Source organism: Myotis lucifugus, unplaced genomic scaffold (genome assembly GCF_000147115.1).
Source record: "Myotis lucifugus unplaced genomic scaffold, Myoluc2.0 scaffold_193, whole genome shotgun sequence".
Lineage (NCBI taxonomy): Eukaryota > Metazoa > Chordata > Mammalia > Chiroptera > Vespertilionidae > Myotis > Myotis lucifugus.
In genome coordinates, this window is record NW_005871241.1 from 1,963,393 (window position 1) to 1,980,926 (window position 17,534).

Below are 17,534 nucleotides of genomic sequence, written 5' to 3' on the forward strand. Positions count from 1 at the left end.
TGGATAGAGCATCGGCCTGCAGATTGAGGGGGTCCCAGGTTTCATTCCAGCCAAGGGCACATGCCCAGGTTGTGGGGTTGATCCCTCCCAGTAGGGGATGTGGAGGCAGCCAATAGACTCTCTCACATCACTGGTGTTTCTATCTCTCTATCCCTCTCCTTTCCTCTCTGAAATCAATAAAAATATATATATTTTTAAAAAGTCTGTCCAGAACCTCCAAGTTAAAACCCTCCTTTCTGTTAAGTATTATAAGCACCTCTCTTGTTTTTCTGATAACATGGCATTATATTTGCTTTCTTATTTGTTTCTCTTCACCACAGTGTTCTTTTCAGGAGCAAGAATATTGTCTCTTTTTTAATCTTTTAATTCTCAGTACATTTTCAGTACCTGAATCTAATTAATATATATATATATAATAATATTTGAATATATAAATGAATGTACAACTTTGACTCAATAAATCATTTCTTAATTAGTGAGTTATTGACTAAATGAAATTGCTTATAACATAAAAAGGATCTGCGCTTATATGCATTATAATTGATTATCAATACCCACTTCTTTTACAAAGATCAATATTCTCCTTTTTATAACCTGAAAAGTAAATGGCTGATTTAATGTCAAAGGTGAATTGCATCTAGTAAGAGGACACTAAAGAATTAATTTTCTTTCAGGGTAGAAATATACCTGACTAATCCATACCCTTTAAACAATGGCATCCCTAGAATAACACAATATGGTACATCACACTACTTCAACTTGATCAAAATATTTCTTAGTAGAAAGTAATTACTTTTCATCTATTTCCATGCTCATCGCTAAAAAGCCCCATTCAAGTTCTTCATCTCCTCCTTTATTCAAGAAGAATCTGTTGCGCCCCAGGCCCTATCCAGGCTCTCAAAATATATCTGTGAACAAAATAAACCAGCTTTTCTGCTGTCATGGAACAGATTCTAGCAAAGAAAATGAGAAAATAAGCCATATGCATGACATCTGATTACATTTTGGGAGCATATTAAATGTGAATGAGTACTCCGGGACAATATACAGTTTGGTAAGGGCAGGGGGAAGGCAGGTGTTGAGGTGCTATGTTGCAAATTAAAATAGGGTGATCATGTGAGGTCTCATGGAAAAAGTGACATTTGAATCAAAACTTTAAGGGATTGAAGAAATTAGAAATATAGATTATTCCAGACAGAGGGACCAAAGCAGGGCAAAGGGAGCATGCCTGACCTGTTAGAAGAAAAGGCAGGAGGCCGCCAGCATGGCTAGAGTAATGCAAATAGAGCCAGTAGGCTTCAGATAAAATGGGTCTTCTATGGCTTTGGCTTTTTTTCTCAGTGAAATGGGGAGCTATCGAAGGTTCTTGAGCATAGGGGTGACAAGATTCACACTGACTGGTAGAATAGTTTGAAGGGCAAGAATGATGTCATGGAGACTAGAGGAAGGCTATTGCCTGAGCCCAAGAGGAGAACATGGGATTGTCAGATCAGTGGGAGCAGATGTGGCTAGAAGAAGGTCAGATTCTGTATAAAATCTGAAAGTTAACAGGATCCTGCTAAGTGAGTTACCAGTATGGACCTATGAACAAAACAATATATACTCTGCATAGATGGCCAATCCCAATAAACCAAACATGTTTAATATTAAAAATTATGACATTCATAGTCTTAATTAATCTTCTTTGAATAAGTTATTTCTCAGGGCCCGATTCTCCGTGGATGCATTTGTCATCTACACAGCTTCGAAGACTAACTCCGAAGTGATAATCACCCCGACCCTCTAAAGAAGACTGACCTAAAACAGTCAAATAATTGGACCACTTTTTCCCTTTACTGTAATAAAAAAAGTCTCTCCCCCACTTGAACAGGAGTAGTTAGAGGAAAGTGCAGAAAGCATTTACTGTATAGCTATTCACAGTGACAGGCGCCTTTTATGTAGTTGAAATCTTTGATGTTCAAATTATCATTTTTCTACTTTTATGTCATCAGAATAAGAGATAAAACAATTTCACTGATGTTTGAAGACTGTAAGTATATTACAGGAGAGACATGGTGTGGCTTGCCAACAGATTAAATAACTGAAGAAACAAGATGAAACTGACCAAAGCGAAGCAGGTCGGATGTCAGGTAGAGGTTTTAAATAGTTGGGTCAGAAATGAAGTCTCGGGAGAAAGTCGTGTAGCGGGAGTTATTTAAAGGGAGACCAGTGGGAGCAGTTCAGAGCCACAGAGGCAGCCGTGTAATGAGAATGGATGACAGGGCTCCATAGGTCTCCAACGCTCAGACCAGCGGTTTTCTAATCTACCAGCCATTTCCTCTCCGCCCACCCCACCCCACTGGGGCATTTTTCTTCCAACCTGCTTTTTATGTCAAAACATCTACCTCTGAAGTGGAAGAGAATTCAGTCTCTCCTGCTGTGTGTTCCCCTTCTCCTGGCAGGGGTTTTTGTTCTCTGCCTCCCCTTCAGATGACAGGAAAGTCTGAATGGAGCAGATGACCTTTGCATTGACATTGCTTTGGGGAAGCACTTCGAACCCCCTTTGCTTTTTGAGTTTCTGTGAGGCACTCTCTCCTGGTGGAGCCCCAGCTCCTGAATCTCTGCACTAAAGGCTCAGCGTGCCTCTGAACCTCTCAGAAGCAAAGGGCATTGATGGAGATTCTGGGCAGCAGCTCGGGGTGTTCAGAAGTAGCCCTTTTGTTCAGAACAATTAAAGACAATGAGGTCAGTAACGTGAAAATTTCCGAAGGGTAGAGGTCACTAAAGAAGACAGGCTTGGTTGGCCTTTGTCAATGAAATCACAGTTGTTTCTGGTGTTGGGAGGTTCGCATAGTGTAGTAGGAAAGAGCATTACACTAGAGACCCTGAGGTCTTAGCGAGGTTTAAGTCTCAGCTCTGCCGCTTCAGCAAGTTATCTGTCTTCTCTTCTCAGCTCTCTCATCGGGACAGTGGGCTGATGGTAATAGACCCTGACTTCAGAGGCATGTTATGAGCATTAAACTGATTATTATGTTTTAAAAACAGAAAAATGGCTGGCACGTGAAATGTGCTATATAAATTTTGGTATTATGATGATTTTCTTTTCACGCCACAAGGACTCAACAGACACATATTGGCTGTGGTGTTGTTCTAAGTGGTGTGCTGGGGAGGAAAATATTATATTGTTGAATCTTCAAAAATAATTTAAGTCATTTAGATATCTGCATTTCATTTAGCATATAAACTCTTTTTTATAAAATAACTCTGGTTATTTTTTATAAAATAATTCTGTTTTCAAAGTAATTATCTTTATTTCTTTATGTTTCCTGTGATGTTGAATTTTAGAAAATCATATTACTTTTTAATATGAATAGAATCTAATTTGGATCATTCTCCAACCTAAAACTTTCAATATTTATCTACTGGGTTCAGTTGGTTTTACATATGCACTCATAACTTACAAAGCGACTTATATCAGCCTGTTTTCTTCTTGAGAAGAATTTCTAAATTTCCAGAAAGTTCTACTATCTCTTGAGTTGCTGCTGTCTCTACAACAGCTTCAGCATGTATCCCATGCTTTTTTCTCTTTAATTGGGATCCTGAGTGGGAGAAGACTAGGGTCAGTTCATGGACAAATTAGCAGAAAAGAGGGAAGGATGTTATAAGAGAAACCTAAAGCCTCAAGAAAGAGGTTCACTGTGTGCTTAAATGGACAAAATGTATTCAACTTTCTGGGTTTTAAGATGACTCTCAGTTAATTCCAAGAGCACCCAAAGACATTTAAGAAAGTTGAAGGATTTTAAAAAAAAACCATCATGTGAGTATATAAATTCTCATATAGTAATGAAAAATATCTATTTAATCATTCCTTTGTGTAGTACTTCAATAAATTTAAAAATGAAAAATCAAGTCAAATTAGTGTAGCATGAATCTACATGGTGTAACATTAAAGAACATTCAGCTAATCCATATAAAAAAATTCAAAAATTTACCAAAAGTCGCCATAGCTAGTTTGGCTCAGTGGATAGAGCATTAGCCCATGGATTGAAGGATCCCAAGTTCAATTCCAGTCAAGGGCACATACCTTAGTTACAGACTCCTTCCCTGGTTGGAGCCAGTGTGGGAGGCAACCAATCAATGTGTCTCTCTCACATCGATATTTCTCTGTCTCTCCCCCTCCCTTCCACTCTTTCTAAAAATCAATGGGAAAATATACTCAGGTGAAGATTAACATTACAAAAATTTACCAAATATCTTTCCTTTACATAAAGTTTTAGCAAATTTAAAAAGTCACATTTAGACATAAACATACACAAGTTTTAAGTGACATCAGAGAAGTACACTTGTAACTGAGAATCTAAAACAGGAGTGGCCACATCTAATTCCAAAGACCAAGAGAGGCCTTCTGAAGGAGATAGTAATCTGACTTAAATTACCTCAAAAATTAATAGGATTTGACAGGTACAATTGGAAAAGAAAGTGAAAGAATAGAAAAACAAGAAAAAAAGTTATAAAATTTCGGGATCTTGAAAAATTAAAATAACCTAATTTTGTAGAAGTGCTTCATGTAAGTAGGTGAATTATAAGAACTATGACAAGAAAATGATATTGAAGTGCAAAATTCATAAGGTACTATAGTCTACATAATTATGTTTTATCTGGATAATGATATAAAACTCATCATGTTATCTGAATCACACAAAGAAACTAATATATTACTGCTTAATAAGTAAAAAATAAATTCAAAATATTTCAGATTTGACAATTTGACTGTGAATATAGCTATACATAAATAAGAGCACAATGTGTATTTATGTTATATAATTTCATCTAACTAGAAATATTTCTGAATTGGCTAGCCATTTCAGTACTTATTTTTGGCATTCAGTGGTATATCAATTATTTCCTCCTCAACTATATGTTAAGCAACTAAAAGTAAGGTCAACTCAAAAGGAATTTGGAGTTGGGCATTTGGAGAGTGAATTCTTGAATATCTCCTCTGTATCTATACTACTTTTGTTAATAAGTTAAATAATTAAGCACTGACTATGGATAAAGCTAAAATAAGTACTCATGAAATATTATAGCATTATATACAGTAAAATATAAATGTGTTAATAATGTAAAATTTTAAATATGCATTCTTTTATATTTTGTAATCTAAATCCAAAGAATACAACTATATTATATTTATTAATGTATTTGCCCAGAATTACATCTTGATAAAATACATATTTATCTCACTGTTCTAAATATACTCTAATATATGTATTGGTAGTTCTAGCATTTTTCTTCATGCCTTGTCCTTTTTATGTGTGTTATAAATAAATGTCAATTTTATATATCACATTGCCTATAAAAATTATGTTGGAAAGCACAAGAGAGAAGATGCTTGATTTCAAATACACACTAAATTTTAGCACTTTATAAAGAACTAGAGGCCTGGTGCATGAAATTCGTAAACTCAGGGGGGTCCTTCAGTCCGGACTGCACCCTCTCACAGTCCAGGAGCCTTCAGGGATGTTCAACTATATTATATTAGGCCCGGGAAATGGGCCTACACCGGCAGTCAGACATCCTTAGTGCTGCTGCTCGCCAGTCGTGAGCAACTGCCCCCTGGCGGTCAGTGCACATCATAGTTCAGCTGTTTGGTTGATTTGCATATTAGCCTTTTATTATATAGGATTACATTTCAAAAAAATTAGATTTATCTAATATTTCATTTGTCTTATATTTTGTTACATGATTATTTTCTGTCATAATGTCTGAACTGCAAACTAAGAATTAAACTATTTAAATTCCCCTAAAGAAATGTTCAAGTTATTCTCACCCCAAAAACTCTTTCCACACTTCATATGACTAAAATCATTGGTTGGAATAATGAATTTCAGATCTGAGAGTCCTTTTTTCAGTAACCTGAGCTATTTAGAAGGCTTTTATGTGGATTAGCATGCTATCTGCTTCTCTGTGATCTGATTAGTTATCATTCAAAGGAATATGGAAGATGAAACCATTATAAAATTAGGTAATTTCTTATTTAGAAAAATACAGTACAGTCAATATACTAAAAGTCTGATGGTCTTTGAGACTCTTGACTTTGTCTTCAAATCTGTAAATACTTGCATGTATCAGGAGTTATTCCACTGGTATCTCTAAATGATCTCATGGACTGACAGTCTCTAAGGAGTGAAATAATTAAAACATCTAATAAATGGGAAATAAAGAGGTATCTGGACGTGATAATATGATAAAACAATCACATCGAGCCAATCAATAAGTCAGACTTTGATATGTTCTTGGTAGTGCTCCTGTGCAAGGCTCTTGTTTTATAAATTGGAGGGTCCAGAGTTGAGAAGTGACTTTCCTAAATAACTATTTGTTATGCCAGAGACGGTGCCTTCTGGGTTTCAGTCTAATGTCCTTTATGCTCTACCTACATATATTTCCTTAGATGTTCACTTTAAAGTTGTTCTTCTCTGCTTATGAATATCTCATGTAATGAAAATACTCATATTTAAGTGAAGAAAAACTTTTTTTGTTGGTTTTACAGGATTTTACATTTCCACCCCAACTGGACCAGGAGGGAGACGAGAAAGAGTAGGACTTTTAAGCCTCCCTTTGAACCCCACTTTGGAACCAGTCTGCCTTAGTTTCTGGTATGCTGTGGGCCCATGTTAAATACCGTATTATTTAATGAGTAACATTGCCTTTCTCATGTTGCCAGGCTCAGATTTCTCTAAGATGTTATCCCAAGTATTGATGAATTTGCCATTACTTTTCCAATTGATAAAGAAGTAAGATGTTGGGAGACTCCCCACCCCTTCTCCATCAACTCCCTCACAAGGGGAAAGGGGGTATTTCAAAGACAGTTAAGGAATTCGAAGAACCAATAAATGCCTTTATTCTAATGTTGTAGGAATCCAGTCATTTTTGCTTGTTTCCAAACTAGGTATCACATGTATGGCGAAAATGTCTATAAGTTAAGCATTAATATTAGCAGTGACCAAAACATGGAGAAGATCGTTTTCCAAAAGGAAGGAAATTATGGAAATAATTGGAATTATGGACAAGTAACAATAAATGAAACAGTGGAATTTAAGGTTGGCAAAATATTTTGTGTTTTAAGATCATTTATTTGTATTCTAAAAATGCTGATATAGTTTATGGTGACGTGATGAAAAACTTAATTTATTTTCTAAATACAGCAAAGATACTTTCCTAATCCATCTTCTATTGTTAATCTTTGAGTGCCTCTATTTTTACTTATTCATTGACTTATTAAAAACCACTTACTGAGGAAAAATTCGCTTCAGGATAGTACTACTTATAAAGAGCCATATAATCCACGGAAACTTCGTAAAATATTTCAGCTTTCTTCAGCACATGCTAACTGTATCCGCCTATGCCCCTGCCTAATTAGACTTCCAACTTTTTACAAATACCACCCATATCAGCCATACATTTTTCTGGGGAATATCCTTTCCTATTAGCACATCCACACCTGTCAGTATCCATCCACCCTGCCTCACTCTGACTTCATCTGCATTTCCTTTAAAAACAAACTCTATGAGCTGTATCATTGGGAAATCTCCAATCATTTATTTCACATTAGGGTGAGTTAATTTTTCAGATAACAACTTAATGCGTTCTCTTCCTAAGGGCATTTGTAATTAAAATATGGGGTGATATAGGCTAATCGTTTGACCAAAGTAACAATGTTTTAATTGGGCAACTTCAGACAAGAGAGTGTAACTTTTAGAAGATGTATTTTTGGATCGACGTTGTCCTTGGAAGCCTTCAGTTTTCTCCTGTGACTTTGTATAAAGTGGGCAATAATCAATGACCCTCACCTGTATTTCTTCCATCTTTCTTTCCTTTTTCCTTTTTCCTTTTTTTTTTTTATTCTCTCCTTCCATTCTGAGAAGTCCTTTTTTCTCTCCATCTTTGGTGGCTTTATGATAATTCAGGGAAGGGTGAAGGAAATGGAACCTCAAGGGAACACAGAAACTAGCAGAAGCAGGGACGGAAGCACTGCAGTGGCCAGCTTTGGCTCCAACTCACTGAACATATTTTTTAAAGTAATAAAACTGGAGCCACTTTTTCAAAGGTAGCTCATCAAGCAGGGTGACAGCGTGAAATTCTACAAATATTGTCACCTTGGTCTCGGCACTTTGTTGTGACATGTTGAACAAATCCTGTATGTGTTTTTGAAATTCAGCTTGCACAAACATGAAAGGGAAAAAATCATCTTGATTTGGAACAGCCATGAAGTAGGTGGAATGAATGAATAGATGCGTGAAGAGATGAGTGTATAATAATGTTGGGAAAATGAAATAAGATAAAGTATAAAGTATGTCTTGCATAGCAATTGGCATATAACAGATATTCAGTTATATTTATTTATTTCATATGGACCTTTTTCTCCAGTCTAGTTCTGTGTCCTTTGGGCATCACCCTCACACAGTATCTCACACCTTTTTTGGGTAAACTACAACCAGTATCAGCTGGCCCTAAATGATCAAATTGTACTCATATTTTCCCCTGCCCCCTCTTCCCAATGTCAGTGATCGAATCAGTGTATCTTCTCTGCAGGGCTTATATGTTCTGAGAAGGCAGCCAGCTACTTGGATATCTAATATTGTTGGAGGATGAATCCGGAAGAAGTTTGCTTCCCCCTGTCGGACAGAGTACAGTGGAGTAGGACAGCATCCTGAGAGAGAGAGAGAGAGAGAGAGAGAGAGAGAGAGAGAGGCAGAGACAGAAACTGTGGCAATGTTGCCTAACTCAGAAGGGAGACACTATTGAAAATTTAGACTAGCGTGAACACAGAGTGAGGGAGCTGGGTGCAAATGAAAGACCTTGAAAAACATGATCCACCAATGTTTCCCTGTGCATAACCTGTTCTCAGATATTTGGAGATGGCAGTATTGGTTCTGCAGAAAATATTGCGCCATTAAGAAGAACCAGGTCAGAGAATGCTGGAGTGGAACCCTTTCATATGCCTCTCTGAATTACAGGTGTCCTTTAATGCTTTTAAAAACAAGCTCCTGAGTGATATCGCATTGGATGACATTAGCCTAACACATGGGATTTGCAATGTCAGTCTTTATCCAGAGCCAACTTTGGTTCCAACTCCTCCACCAGAACTTCCTAGTAAGTAACCTTCATGTGTATTTTCCCTAATTAAGTCATTAATATTTTCAGAAAGATCTTTCTTTGACTTTTTTTTTATCTTGGTCTAATATTTTTTCACTGGAGATCTAAGACTTTACAATATAAGTAAAGTGGAAGCCAGCAAAATATTACATGTTATATACATGAAACCATAATTAAAATCACTCGTACATTGTTGTGCATCACCTTTTTGAGACTTTTTTGTTTTTGAAAATAATGAAAGGGTTATACATAAATTCCTTAATATTTCAAACACTCATTCAAATTTTAGAAATATCTACTATGGACAAAGTACCTTATAAGAAATGTGGGATGTAGCAATAACCATTGATACATGGAAAAATATATAATTAATATGAATAAAAATTAAAAGCAAAAACAAATTATAATTTTTAAAATCACTGCTGGTTTGAAAAATAATTCTTATGGATACCAAGTATTAGCAATATCTTGCTATTTTGATATTAGAATAATTTTAAACAATGGATTTCCTTTGTAATCCTTTCTGCCAGCATTTTCTTCCATTCATCAGTAAGTCGTCAAGAAGAAAACAGTTTTAGGTGGGAGCAACATAGTCATAAGCTTGATATTTTAAAAATAACAAATCTCATTATCTAAAATAGGAAATTTGAGATCATTTTTGTACATATTATATACAGAAATACAACTTTAAATATTATTTCCCATTTTAAAACTTCATACAAGCCATACTGTCCTCATATCTATTCCAGTCAAAAGAGAGAAAGAAAATACCTCACTGTCAAGGAGCTAAGATATCCCTGCACATTTTAACAATAGGGAAGTTTAACCTATCTGATTTTAACATATAAACTTCCGAATTTTCCCAGAGAATACTCGTTCCAGTTTCCAAATGGTTCGCTGCAGGGCAATATTTAGCACAGCAGAAAATGTTAATTACCATCAAATGCATTCCGAACAATTTCATTCTAATGCCATTGGCAATTGGTTCGGTGAAATTCTGATTTGAGCAGAGCTTTCCTGGTTCCAGATCACTGATTTGTTTAAGCAGAAATAAAAGGAAACCTTGGCTGACTGGCTAATAGCCTTCCTTTAGCTCTTATTGTGCATTTAAATAAGAAAGTAATCCCAGAAAAGTAACTGAGTAGAAAAAATCCTTTTCCTCCCATATTTTCAGGGATCCCCATTGTGCCCAGTTTGGGGACATGTAAGTCCCATTTTCATAATTGCAGGAATTCTTCCATTTTATGACTTCAGTTGCTCTGTGATTGATCCTTGCCCTGTGTCACTGGCACAAATCATTTAAATGTGGGTATTGTATTGAGAACACTTTAAAAAGTAAACATGTCATTACACAAATATGCTAATTTGCAGCACAATTGGGATGACTGATGACAAAACACCTACTAAATAGAATAGGTATATACAAAAAGAAATCCACATTTTAGTCTGCTGACCTGTTTCTGTGACTGTTAAAAGTAATTAAGGGGGGCCCTGATTGGTTTGGTTCAGTGGATGGAGCGTCAACCTGGGGACTGAAGGGTCCCGGGTTCGATTCCAGTCAAGGGCATATGCCTTGGTTGCGGACACATCCCCAGTGGGGGGTGTGCAGGAGGCAGCTGATCGATGTTTCTCTCTCATCGATGTTTCTGACTCTCTATCCCTCTCCCTTCCTCTCTGTGGAAGATCAATGGAATATATTTGAAAAAAAAAGTAATTAAGGGGGGGAGAAAAAAACTATAGTTTTAGCTATTTTAATAGTCACCCTTTATTTCTACAGGTTTTGCTCTATTTGGCCACTATTATGCCATTTTCCATTTCCAAAGACAAAACAAATGTTTACTTTAAAGTTTTAGAGGCATGACATTATACTTAGAGCTAAATAATCTAATTTTGATTCTTCATGTAGAAATGAATCAGTACCTATCTACCTCTCTTATAATTGACTAGAGGCCCAGTGCATGAAATTCATGCACGGGTTGGGTCCGTAGTGGCTGCCGGCTGCTGGCTGCTGGCCAGGGCCTCCCTTCCCATATTTCAGCAGAACTGCTTGCCTTTTATATTATTATGTGACTTGATATTCAAACCCCTAGCAAATGCATGTTAAGTTTACTCATTTACTTTGGTATATGTGTGTTTTGGGCTACTTTATTTTTTTATCGTTTTACTTTTAAAATGAATAGCCTACTTGTTAGAGCTATCATTGGCTGCATTGCTATTACAAGTACAATGTAAACCATAAGGAATGACAATTGATCTTTTATTGTCATAAATTATACAAATATTACCATTATGGCTGGGCCCTAGAACCTGTTCATAGAAATATTTATTTTCATAAACCAAGCACAGATTTGGATGAGAAATTTTATATTGCAACTTTAACTTTCAAAATATTTTCTGCAATACTGTATGACTGTGTATTACTATGATAATGATGTTTATTTTACCAAATATTTTTAATTTGAACCCTCTTATCATAAATGAAAGTTGGGCTGTCCACCTTTTCACCTGATAGTAAATGTCTCTACATTGACACATATCTCATACATGTCAGAGGCCCCTATTGGCATAGTAAGAAATTAATCAAAAGAACAGCTCCAAGAAAAAATAAATGGAAGAGTTTAACAAGTGTGGTTGAATTGAGTTCCCTGTACCAGACAGGCTGTTTAACTCTTTCTCTGGATGGAGATGGTTTATCTAATAACACAGCATGACTGTGATATCCAGAATCACATATCATGAGTCTTTGGCTCCTCTACTAAGAAGCACAGGCTACATTTCCATTCCAGCAACACCCCCATTAAAATAAACGGTGTCATCAGATGTAGAATGGCTGAAAGTGCTTTTGTCAATTCTTTAGAGTTATTTGTATTCAGGGTAATTGAAGCTTGTTATCAAGTTAAGGATCAGAGATGTATCCCACTGGTTAGTTATTTGATATATTTGAAATGCATTTCAAAAAGTACTTCTTAAGTATTTTAAAGGAATGAATTTTCCAAGACTTCTGTTCAGCAGAGAAATGCTATCTAAATTGCCTGCCTTGACAGCTTAACAGCTACACTGGGCAACATTTGAGTTCTGGATGTATGTTTATTTAAGTCCTACCTACTCATTGACATATAATGTACTGTTAAGTGTTCAGTTATGTGAAAATTCAATACAGTCTCTAAAATGTCAGCCAGTAGGAGTAGCTGATTTTGAAATTCTTCTATTCCCTGAAGACAAAATGAGAATGATCGTCAAAAACAACAAACAAAATAAAACAGAAACCCCACTAGCCACACTGACCGTGGCTGAACTTGTGAAGTAGGAAGAACTGGTTTCTCCAATCTTTACTCTGCAGTGTTTTTTGTTGTTTGTTTGTTTGTTTTTGTCTCTACAGTTACACTCTCTTCTCCGTGGGTTTCATTGTGAATTGAAGGAAATTCATGGCACTTAGATTCATTAAAATTAAGTGAATGGGAGTTAAGAGGTTGTAGTAGATTCCTCTACAGAAACCTTTGCAAGACAATTATTCACAAAATCAAGGAGAGGAATGCCGCTGTGGGAGCATCCATTTCCTCAGCTTCTCTCTCACCCTTTCCAGGGGGAAACCTGTCCTTATTCCGATTATCACTCTTTCTCAAATACCTTCTTCAGTGTCCTGTGTACAGGGCTTTCCTCCCTTCTGATCTATTCATGATTGACCTTGATGGTTAGTGCTTTCATTTATGTCCCCTTCTTCCCTCCTTCTCTGTCTATACCCATCAAGAATATGTCATATACACATCAAGCGCCACTTATTGAGGCTCAGTCTAAACTCTGCCCGTGGCTCAGACCAGATGGTCAAAATGATTCAGAGTTTAATCAACCCAATAGGAGATAGGAACGTGCTGTGGGATGAACTTGTGATTAACTGAGTTGAAGTTTTGACTTTGACACTAAGTGAATGTACACAGCATTAACAAGCAATCGAATACCTCAAATGCTCAAGTCATCCATTTAAAATAGAAACAGTAGTTACCTAATTTACAAGTATGCATTGAAAACCAATACTGAATATTCCAGGTAATATGCAGGCAATTGTCATAAATTATGTCTGATTTTTAAAACAACCTTGAAAATCTCTAATATATATGTATTTTATATATGAGAAAGCCAAGTCTTGAACAAATACCTAATTCAGAGAGATAATTTTATTTTATTTTTTAAATATATTTTCATTGATATCAGAGAGGAAGGGAGAGGGAGAGAGAGATAGAAACATCAATGATGAGAGAGAATCATTGATCAGCTGCCTTCTGCATGCCCCACACCGGGGATCGAGCCCGCAACCCAGGCATGTGCCCTAGGTCAACGTTCAACCACTGAGCCACACCAGTTGAGAGACAATATTAATCCACCAGCCCTAATACATCTTCCCAAATACCCATGTTCTTTCCCCAAGTGAGACAATGTTTATAGAAACATTTTGCAAAAGATAATTTTTGTAAGAAGTTTTATTATTCTTGCTAAGCTCATCTGGGTTCAGACAAGCCTGGCCTAGGGGGGATGTAAGGTAGACCAGGTCCTGCCACCCTGCAGAACATGATAGGTTGGCAACGATGCTGCTCTCAAGCTATAGCCGCTGCCTCTCTGTCCCATCAGGTACATCATGAACCCAAATCTAAGAGGCTTATTACAGACATATTTGGAAGATGCACATGACTTTCCAAGGATCTGTGTAAATAAGACAGATGATATATAAAAGATGGATGAAAGAAGAGGGAATGACTGAGGCATTGCCATAGGTGTAGAGATGTCTAATCATCCCTCCTGTAATCTGATTTCTATCTTATTGGGAGTAAGTAATTCCCGTGGAGAGCCTGCTTTAATGAGAAGAAAATATATACTTATCCTAGTTTTCCATATTTTTCAAATTAGGTTACTCTTACTCTTTTGATCGTAAATGTAACATGATAATAAAAATAAGAATTGGGATACTAACAGTAGTTTATGAATTGTTACATTAGAATTTTCTTCTAATAAGCAAGAAGATGACAATATAAGTATGCTAAGAATTATAAATTTAACCTACCTACTTAAAGCATCACACTTTTAAATGGAAATCTGGGCTCTCTTTTGCTAATAAATTTGCATTAAGCTCAATCCTAACTTGTCTCCTGGACAGTGTTGGATAACAGACCACTTTATGGCAATTATTAAGCAAGTGGAGTTTCAGTTTATCTCCCTTTTCTGACAGTCAAATGCCTCAATAAACAGGATGGTGAGGCTTCCCCTCTACACGCCCCCCCCCCAAAAAAAAATAGAAAAAATAAAAATGGCAAGATTAGTGATTTATGAACCTTCTCATAAGAGAGTGGCAGATATAAGATTTGTTCCATTGTGATCATTTTCTTCTCTACTGCAGAGGACTGATACCTTACTCATGCAGTCTGTTTATAAAATACGTTTAGCAAAACTATTTTCTTGCCCAAATAATTCTGGAAAATGCTATACACTATTATGCCCTCCACAAAGAACAGTGGAATATTTAAGGTTTTGTGACATTCTTCAGTAAAGAGACCTGTTTGCCTGTGTTTTTCCTATACTTAAGTTGCAAGATTTTCCCATCCACATACTCTAAAATGTATCTGTCAAAACCAAGAAATGTAATTGGAAATTTACTAGCAAATAGTATTATCGCCCTGAAATTAACATTACGTTACTAATGACTTTTCATCGTTTTCCTTTCCAGCGGACTGTGGAGGACCTTTTGAACTGTGGGAGCCAAATACAACATTTACTTCGATGAACTTTCCAAACAACTACCCTAATCAGGCTACCTGTGAGTCATCTCTTTTCCAGGCCATGGCAACAACTGTACTGTATTTATCAAAGTGTCCCCTTGAGGCAGCAAAGTAGATTACAAAGGTGTTACATCTGGATACATCTACATTTATGAGATTGCTTAATATAATGATAACGACAAGAATAACAATAATAAATTGCTATTTTAAGCAATTATTTCAGGTGCTCTATTAGTGCTTAATATATTTTTTTCAGTCACTGCTCACAACAATTCTTTCAAGCAGGTGCGATTACTATTATATTTCTCAAATTTAAAATGGGAATCAAGTCAGAAAGTGAAAGAGCCAGCCTTACTCCAGGTACTGCTCTCTCTCTTTAAAAAGAAAAAGAATAGTTTATTTATTTTTTAGAGAGAGAGGGAGAGAAATATCCATGTGAGAGTGCAACATCAACGGATGCCTCCTGCACAACCCCCACCAGGAATTGGGTGGAGCCCACAACCTGGGCATGTGCCCTTGACTGAGAATTGAACCAGCAGCCTCCTGATGCATGGGGCAATGCTCAACCAACTGAACCACTACGGCCAGGGCCAGATACCACTCTCTTAGTCACTCTCTTTGATTATACATATGATGCCTATGGTGTATATAACAAGGTGGCAATTCCAGAGAATAAAGTCAGTGAAAAGTATAAACAGCAAAGAGTCAATTGTAACATCCTCACCTTTTGTAGATATAGCCTAGAGCCAATAAAGCAGCTAGAATAATGTGATTAGACCCCCAGTAATAATAATAATAATAATAATAATAATAATTACTAAAAAAAATCTAAGTATAGTGAGAAGATGGGTTAGCTGAAACTGCACAAATTCTATCAATAGATCATTACTTCTAAATGGAGAAGTTCATTAGAGCTGGATAGAGATTGTGTTAAAGATGCAATTCCCAGCTCCTCCTACAAAGAATCCACTTTGGTGGGAGAAAAAGACATGTTTTTTCCCATGGCCACACCTGGTTAGCACCATGGATCTAAACAGAGACTTCTACCAGTGAAAGAAATAGCCCCATGACAGTGAAAAATGTGCTGTTAGAAAATGTCAACTGTTCTTGCTTCAAATGATCCAGAGATAAGTATCACTTTCATAGAATAATAGAGACACTATTTTAGGGAGATATCTGATTTAAAAATAATAAACAGCCATTAATTTAATTTGACTTGTTTGGGGAACCAGAGATTATCATCTCCACTTCACGCTGAAGACATCTTTTAAACATATCACTTGTACAAAGTAATGCTTTGAGAAATCTGAAAACGGGCGGAACACTGAAAGAACAATTGGGAGAAATCTATTAAATGTATTGATTTATTCAACAAACATATACTGAGCACTTTATTTGTTAGGCACTGAAGTAAGTAAAGAAGAAACAAACATAATTCATCCTAGAGGAAGTTTCAGATAAAATGTCAGGGATTACAAAATACCCAGGGTACTGTCATAATAAGGACAAAGGCAGAATGCTATGGATGGACATGAAAGGTATGTAACACATGGGAAGTTCAGAGGTTAGGCGACATGATTTTTTTTTCTTGAATCTTCAAGCAAAATTAAGGATCAGTAAAAAATGAAATTGGGGAGGGAAGGAATCTTGCACCATATTAAGCAGTTTGGATTTCATTCTGAGAGCACTGGGGAGCCTTCCAATGGTTCATATGAAAATAGTGGCAAAATCAAGCTTGCATTTTAGATGAATCCATCTGGCTTGTAGGATCAGAGATAGATGGCAAGGGAAGAGAGCCATCAGCATCACCAATTAGATAATGGAAAACAAGTGACTTAAACTCAGGGAGTGGCAATGGGGACTCAGAAGTAAATGAGACCAAGGGATTGAGGAGATGGTATTGGCTGGCCTGGGTGATTGATTGGCTGTGGTAGGAGAGAGGAGGTCAAGGAAGATGCAGAGGTTTCTGATGTAGACAACTGAGTGAATGATTAGTGGTGCCATTTACTGAGATAGGAAGGATAAGAAGAGAAATGAGCTTAGGGAGGAAATAATTCCGTATTCTATTTATTACATGTATGAGTTTGGGATACATACATTCATACACAATAAATAATGTATCTACTTCAGAAGAAAAGTGCAGAAAATAAAAACTGGAAGTCATTACTACGTCCAAGAAATGATCTTCTTACGAGTGAATAAGAACACATACAAAATGAGGAAAGGACCTAGAACGGAATCTAAAGAATAAATTGTTTAAGGAATCAATAAAGAATAAGGAGTGTTTATTGATACTAAGGCTGGTAATGTTCTTTTGTGTGGGTTTTTTTTTTTTTCAAAATGAACTACCAGTAAACAACATGTTTAAATAATGGCAAAATCGCTTAAAGAAATAGCAAAGATTCCTTGTCCTACAAATTGCATTTTAATCACCCCATTTTCCTCTAAAATGAATCATGAGAAATAAGATAATGAAACTAGAATATTAATATCTTTGATGGTTATAAAATGTACTAGTAGATTGTAGGAGCAAAATACTATGTGTAAGCTTTGATTAAAGTATGCCACTTTATATAAAATAAAACAGATTCAGTTTCAGTAAATCACTTCAAATTTTACTGAAACTTTACTATA

At 36.2% G+C, this 17,534-nt stretch overlaps 1 protein-coding gene across 1 annotated transcript in view; it reads left to right on the forward strand.

The window, feature by feature from the left end:
- Positions 1 to 17,534, forward strand: part of TMPRSS15 (transmembrane serine protease 15) — a 99,997-nt gene that overhangs the window by 45,225 nt on the left and 37,238 nt on the right. The window contains exons 11-14 of the mRNA XM_006097005.2: positions 6,530 to 6,635; positions 6,929 to 7,079; positions 8,997 to 9,132; positions 14,849 to 14,938. Coding sequence (XP_006097067.1) covers positions 6,530 to 6,635; positions 6,929 to 7,079; positions 8,997 to 9,132; positions 14,849 to 14,938 — 483 coding nt within the window. The remainder of the gene's footprint in view (positions 1 to 6,529; positions 6,636 to 6,928; positions 7,080 to 8,996; positions 9,133 to 14,848; positions 14,939 to 17,534) is intronic.